The sequence below is a fragment of the Arachis duranensis genome, chromosome 8, assembly GCF_000817695.3.
Source record: "Arachis duranensis cultivar V14167 chromosome 8, aradu.V14167.gnm2.J7QH, whole genome shotgun sequence".
Lineage (NCBI taxonomy): Eukaryota > Viridiplantae > Streptophyta > Magnoliopsida > Fabales > Fabaceae > Arachis > Arachis duranensis.
In genome coordinates, this window is record NC_029779.3 from 15062194 (window position 1) to 15069001 (window position 6808).

The 6808-nt window shown below is 39.2% G+C and overlaps 1 protein-coding gene across 1 annotated transcript; it reads right to left on the reverse strand.

Annotated features, from left to right (window-relative positions):
- Positions 1–670: 670 nt before the first annotated feature.
- LOC107460977 (protein FAR1-RELATED SEQUENCE 5-like) lies at positions 671–2223 on the reverse strand. Its single transcript, XM_016079408.1, has 4 exons — positions 2061–2223; positions 1505–1838; positions 952–1417; positions 671–781 (listed from the first exon to the last, which is right to left on the reverse strand). Exons 1-4 carry the CDS (start codon positions 2221–2223, stop codon positions 671–673), a joined length of 1074 nt encoding a protein of 357 aa, XP_015934894.1.
- Between the last annotated feature and the right edge of the window lie 4585 nt (positions 2224–6808).

The window sequence follows — 6808 nt, forward strand, 5'->3', positions numbered from 1 at the left end:
TCGTTTTATGTTTTATCATGTTTAAAGAATTTGAACTTGTTAGTATTTCGTTGATGGGTGAGTGGCTCATGTTTTGTTAGATCCTCGTCAGCAGGTTTCATATATCAGTTATTTCAGGATTCTCAAGCAATGTTTTTCCAAGTTAGTGATGTCATTAGTTCATTAAGCAAGTCATTGCACATTGATAATATTGAGTGAACTCTGATCGGTGTATATAACCCTTTTGGTCATGTCTATTGTGAAGTTGCTGGTAATTAACGCATTGCACGGACTTCGATCGTGATCAGGCTACATTAGGTAGGATTTTAGGTGGATGGTGTCTTTGGTAGGGACTTGGATGTTTCTTTTGTTAACTAAATTGGATGGTTTTGTATATAATTTCTTTGTTACGTGTGTTAGGCATTAGCGACGGCGTGCACTGCATTGAGATATCAATGCGTTTTGTGCTTTTTTTTCTTGTTTAAGATTCCCTTGGTCCATTTTCACGGCAGATTTAAACCATTTATCAATCGTGATTTTTATTGTCTTCTATTTTGTTTCATTGAAAATATTACAATAAAACATGATAACCATTAGTGACAAAACAGAAAAGGGAATAGTTTATTAAGTTGTATATGTAGAATGACACCTAACTCGCACCAAGAAACCTATCTATATATGCTAAAAGAGTTCAACAGGTGCATGAATCCGCCACCTTCCGATGAGTTCCACATAGTAAAATCCTCAAATCTTTTACTAAGAGACCCATGATGATTATTATCTGACGGAAGGTCAACCTCATCTTAGAAGATGCACAACACAAACAGAACAACATACATTAATGAAGAACACCATTGCGTGATTAAAATTTAAAATATAAGCCGCTTCTAACACATACCAGGTGTGATTTCCTATTCCTTTTTTGCATTGATTTCTTAATTGACTTGTCCAACTCTGCTCCAAGTCTCTTACCCTTAGGCCGTCCTTTGGTTTTGACTCTTGAGGGTCCTGAATGTCATGTACAATCGCACCGCCTGTGCTCTGTGTGGGCACGGCATTCTGAGATGCAGCAGCAGTAGTGGAACGCATGCTGGCACGGTAATCAATTAGCTTGGACTTTGCATCCCAAAGGGCAGCTCGCAAGATGGTTGCTTCCTCATCACAAGCAACAAACTCATGCACAACGTTATAGAACTCTGAACACAGATGCCTGAACAAGTTGTTGCTTTCATCACTCCGAGCCACGTCATGGCTACTCTTGACGTAAGTGTGCTCGCGGATGACATTCTTACTCCATCGAGGAAGAACATAGCAGCTCGGTACTATGTCAACTCTGTAGTATGACCAGACCGCAAGGGTGTGGCAACACAATATACCAGCGGATTCAAACTTGTTGCACTCGCACTGACCCTTTCGACTCAAAGGGTCAAAGTCGACCCTAAAAGTATGGTAGACCGGCTTCCCCCAGAATACCTTCTACTCGTCCACTGTAATAGAAATTGTGTCTCCTTTTTGTTCAATTGACCGAACCACGCAATCAGTTTTTTTTCTTCCCTCCAGTTGAAAAATCCTGAACATACTACTGGTGTATTTCTGCTGAAACTGTCTCTCAATGCCCGTGCTCCCTATACATGGGATGACACCTTTCGAGTCTGCAGCATCATCTTCTAGCTCCTTTTGCTCCTTGGTTCCGAGGACATTGTCGTATTCATGGACGAACTGAACCAACCCACTCTTGCAATGTAGGTATCCACCATAAAATGCGTGCATACTTTCACTACGCTGTGTACTCCTCATGCCTGCCCAAAATTCACTCTTGAAAAATATTGGAACCCACTTTTGTCGATTCGCGTAAAGGTCTGCCCAAAAACAAACAAATGGTTACGAACATCCAGACACACTGATAGAAAAAACATCTCTTTATATACTGAAAGGAACATCCACTGTCGCTAGAGGTGGAAAACTCAGTTACATTTCTTATAAAAATAATAGGAACGGAATCAAGGTGGCACAAATCACATGATGTGAATAAATAGACAACTAGAAACCAACAGAATGGATTTATTTTAACAATCACCTACCTGCTAACCATCTGTTTTGGCCTAACTTGAACTGTTTGATGAAACCAGCCCAATCAGACTCGAATGATTCAGTTGAAGGAGAATTCCACACAATGTGATTCATCACTGCATGCAGTTCTCTGTACTTAGCGTATCCACCAATTTTGAATTGTGATTTCTTCATTATGTGCTAGATACACCATCGGTGGACAGTGTCAGGTAGGACATTCCTAATAGCTCCAGTCATCGCCTTGCACTGGTCAGTGATAATCCCCCTTGGTGCAGATCCAACGCATCTCGCCCACTGCGTGAACACCCACTCAAAACTAGGGATCTTCTCGCTCCCAAGTAAAGCACAGCCAACAAGAGTAGACTTCCCATGGTGGTTTACACCTACAAAGGATGCAAACGGCAGACCATGCCTGTGTAAAGAGCAAAGACAACTGTGAGGCAACAATAGAAAATTAAGAAATAACTGCTCTTGCTATTTACAAATACATATACAGACCTGTTTCTTCTGTATGTGGTGTCAAACGACACCACATCTCCGAAATATTCATACGAAGCCCTGCACCTTGCATCTACCCAAAGTGCGCTCCTAAACTTATTAGCATCGTCAACATCTATTGCATAGAAGAAGTTGGGATTGATCTCTTTCATTCGAACAAAATAATTCATCACCCCCTGGAAGTCCTCATTGTCATCGGAGCATCAGAGATTGCGTGTAATGTAATTTCTGACATCCTTTTCTGAAAAACCCAGGTTTGCGGACCCACCAACCTCGTTTGCCAGTGCTAGATACATCTTGTTGGGTCTTATTCCAGCATCGTCATTATCCGTAATGACACACTTAGCTTGCATAGTTAGCTCCCGGTACTCATGATAGTGAACAGCTTTCTCAGCTGAACAAGGGTGAGAATGCCTCAGTTCTAATCTAGATACAACCCAACATTTATTCTCATTGTCCAGCACAACATACATCCTTGCTTTGCATCTCGTGGCTGTAATTCTATTTGCTCGAGTTGCTGCGTTCACCCTAGACTCTCGATAACCTTCACGCATGCAGTAAATAGATTAATTAACCGGTATCTTTGATTCCTTCCGCGTCTTGTCAAAATTTGTGTTCCTGATTTTAGTAACGAACCCAACTTTCTTTGCATAGTTTGCATAAAATTTCTGTGCGAGAGACAACGAACCAAAACTCATTCCTACGACTGGAATTTCCTCTTCACCTACGCCACTATGATCCGGCAACTGTAACGTCAATACACAAAATTAGATACGAATTAAACTAGCCCTAACACAGTAAGTGTTTAATAGAAATTCTTAGCATACTATAATAATATCTCAAATAAATGAGCTTTTTGAATTTAAAAAAAAAAAAAACAAAAAAGAGTTTATAGGTTTACAAATCACAAAACACCTTTATATAATAACATGGGAATAATTTCAGTAAAATACTATCATGATAAATCTAGAAATGATATTTAAAAATTAGGGAAGTGTACAATCATCAATCTACTTTTTTCATCCTATGTCATTATATGGTCTAATAATATTTGAGGATTCATAAAGCACTCACTAATAGAGTTATACTATATTGAAGGCATGTGCCGAGTTGGTATATCCTACCCTTACAAAGTAAGTAAAGTGTGAAATCAAAGCATATTCCCATCTCATAAAAACCTTGCCAAGGCATAAATACCATTAAGAAAGAGCACATGATCTTTCTTAATCAATAATACAAAGTTAACATAATGAAAAGTCCAATGTCGCTTAAGAAACATCTTATTAGCATGAACTAGAAACATCAAGATAGCACATTCAAACCTGGTGTCCATCGTCCAGCTCATCCTTTCTAGTCACAACGACATCGATAATTTCGTCGAACTTCAATTAAAGAAACCAGAAAAAGGCATTTGTCAAGTTAAGAACATTCTTTACTATATATTTAATGAGTCATATAAAAACCATCAAAGAAAATTGCATCACAAAATATGGGAGTCCAGCATACTTTAATGATGGTAATTCTAATGATTTACACATGATGGGTAAGTGTTTAGTAGCAATTTTTTGCTCAGCTCAATACCTAACTGTGCCAGAATTATCCAAAACGATATAGTTTTTGAAGTAAAAAAAATTCAAATTAGCATGAATAAGAATGCTTCTTCAAATACCACGTTGTTACAAAATTTAAAACAACCAATGAGAAGCTTATGAAACATACCTTGCACCCTACTTGTTCTTGAATGTCTAATTCATCCACATTGAATTGTTCATCGCCTGGTATTGGATTGGTGAATGTAGTAATCAATCCTCCTTCAGTGAGTGAAAAGGCCATGGAAGATGCTATGTTCCGGTAATGATCTCGTAGCCTTATCTTTGATTGTTTGACTTGATGAAGTTGGCGCCGTTGATGACACCCTCACCAAACCATGCACTGTAGCCGCCGCGATGGGAAGTTCTAATTGGTGCTGTCAGTAATATCAAGAGTAACGATGAATTGCACCACCAAATAGAAAAGAAAGTTGATTCAGGTTTGACCAAAGGAAAGCTGAATTTTGAATCGGGCTTGATGAGGTGTTCTGTGATCTTAGAAGAAGTTTTTGGTTTTTTGAAACATATTAGTCAAGGAGTAATTTTGTTGAACACGGCAATTAATAACAAAAATTGAAAATTAAATAAAATTAAATTAATTAAGCAAAATGTGATTTTGTTTATTTTTTGACTGATCCCCTTTTGGTTCCACATACTTTTCCTTTTGTTATCTGTTTATTCAGTTTCTTTTAATATACATATGCACATGCTTGAAAGTATACCAAATTTACACATAAGGATATTCTTGAATCTATGATGGTCTATTAATGGGGTATTGATCGATATTTGCTGGAATTTTAGCATTATCCGTATAATTTCTTTAATCCCTTCGCATCATCTGAAATTTTCAAAGACTTACTAGGAAAAAAAATATTGATTAATCAACATTTTTTTCAATTTATTTAGATTTAAACAAAAAACTTTCCACCGTTGTAATTAAGGAATTTTTTATTTTAATAAATAAAAAAATATAATAATTACCAAAATAAATAATTTAAAAATATTTACCGATTTATATTTTTCAGTCTTATCTCGTTTACAGTGTAAACGAAATAAGACACGTCAACTGCAACGTGTCTATCTCATTTACACTGTAAACGAGATATATCGAAGACAACGACAACAACTATAAAAGGATGTGTAACACTTGGTATTTTTTACAAATTTTTTCTATCTTTTTTCTGTCTCGTATTTCTCACGAAAACAAGGCATCAATGGCCATCAATAGTCCATACATAGCTGTGCTTGTTTATCCCAATTGTTGTATGAGAAATGACGACAATGGGGTGACATTTGAGTGTGAGGATCTGATATTGTTTCGCACTCAGCGTGTGAATACGTTGTCGGATTTGAAAAGTTTGATATTGAGTAAGCTCGGTGATACAGAGGTGAGGGAGATCGGAAGGGTGGTGTATAGGTTGCTGACACCCATAGGTAACGGAATTTTCCCGTTTTGACTATTCCGACTTCAAGGAGACGAGCATGTGCGACTGATGTTTGAAATCTATGGGAAGATCATGGTGGAGCAGGTTATGGAGCTTTCTGCCGAGATGGGACACAGTGGTGGTGGGAGTTCCGTACACTCGACCTATGTACAGAACGATCGACCTCTCGCACCACTGCCTATTCATGTCGCCATTCCAGTGGATGAGGCAGAAGAGGGCGAGAAAAAGTCGGATGATGATTACGTGGTGGACAGTGCGGAGAGCGACTCGTTTGATGGTGAGGATGAGAATGAGTGTGTTCCGGAGACACCTGTCCAAACTATGGCATGCCATGTCTTGCCTCCACCTCACTCAATTCCAGCGCTATCGGCAGTGCCAACTCACTATCACTGTCTAGATCTGGACACCATGCATGAGAGGACTCTATTTTTTGACACGGGTGAAGAGGATTACAACCTAGACGGCGGTGTAGAGTTTCAAGTCGGCCAAAGGTTTAGAAGCTGAGAGGCAGTGCTTCAGGGTGTGAAGAACTATAGTATTCGCAGGAGTTCGGAGTACCGGGTGATCGAATCGGACCGATTAAAGTACCATGTGCAGTGCCGTCAAGTTGAGAATGGGTGTCAATGGAGCCTCCGTGTAGCCCTTCGGCAGAACCTTGGATACTAGTAAGTTCAACTTTACTTGTGCTTTTTAGTACTTCTCTATAATATATTAAGTAGGTTTGAGATATGGCTAAAACAACACTATTTTGTTATGTTCATAGAGGTTCGGAGTGTTGGTGGAGTGCACAGATATCTAGCACCCACCATGTCTCAAGACCATCGTCAGTTAGACAGCAGTCTGATCTGCAGGGTCATATTGCCGTTGATTCAGTCAACCCCTCTGTGAGTATTCCGGTATTGCAAGGTGTGGTCCAGGCAAGCTATCACTTCAAACCATCTTACAGAAAGGTGGGAATGGCAAAGCAGAAGGCAATTGCACAGATATACGGGGATTGGGAAGAGTCGTACAACAATGTACCGAAGCTGCTTTAGGAATTCCAGAGCTATTTTCCTGGTACCATTTGTGACCTATGCGTCAAACTATTCTATGCGAAACTGTAACCGGTCGATCGAAACCCTCCAACGCAAGATCCTGGCCTGATGATGATCCCTACTCTGCTGCTACAACCCAACCAACATGACAGGTCCCAAGAAGATATATACAATTCGTTAAGTAACATCTCAT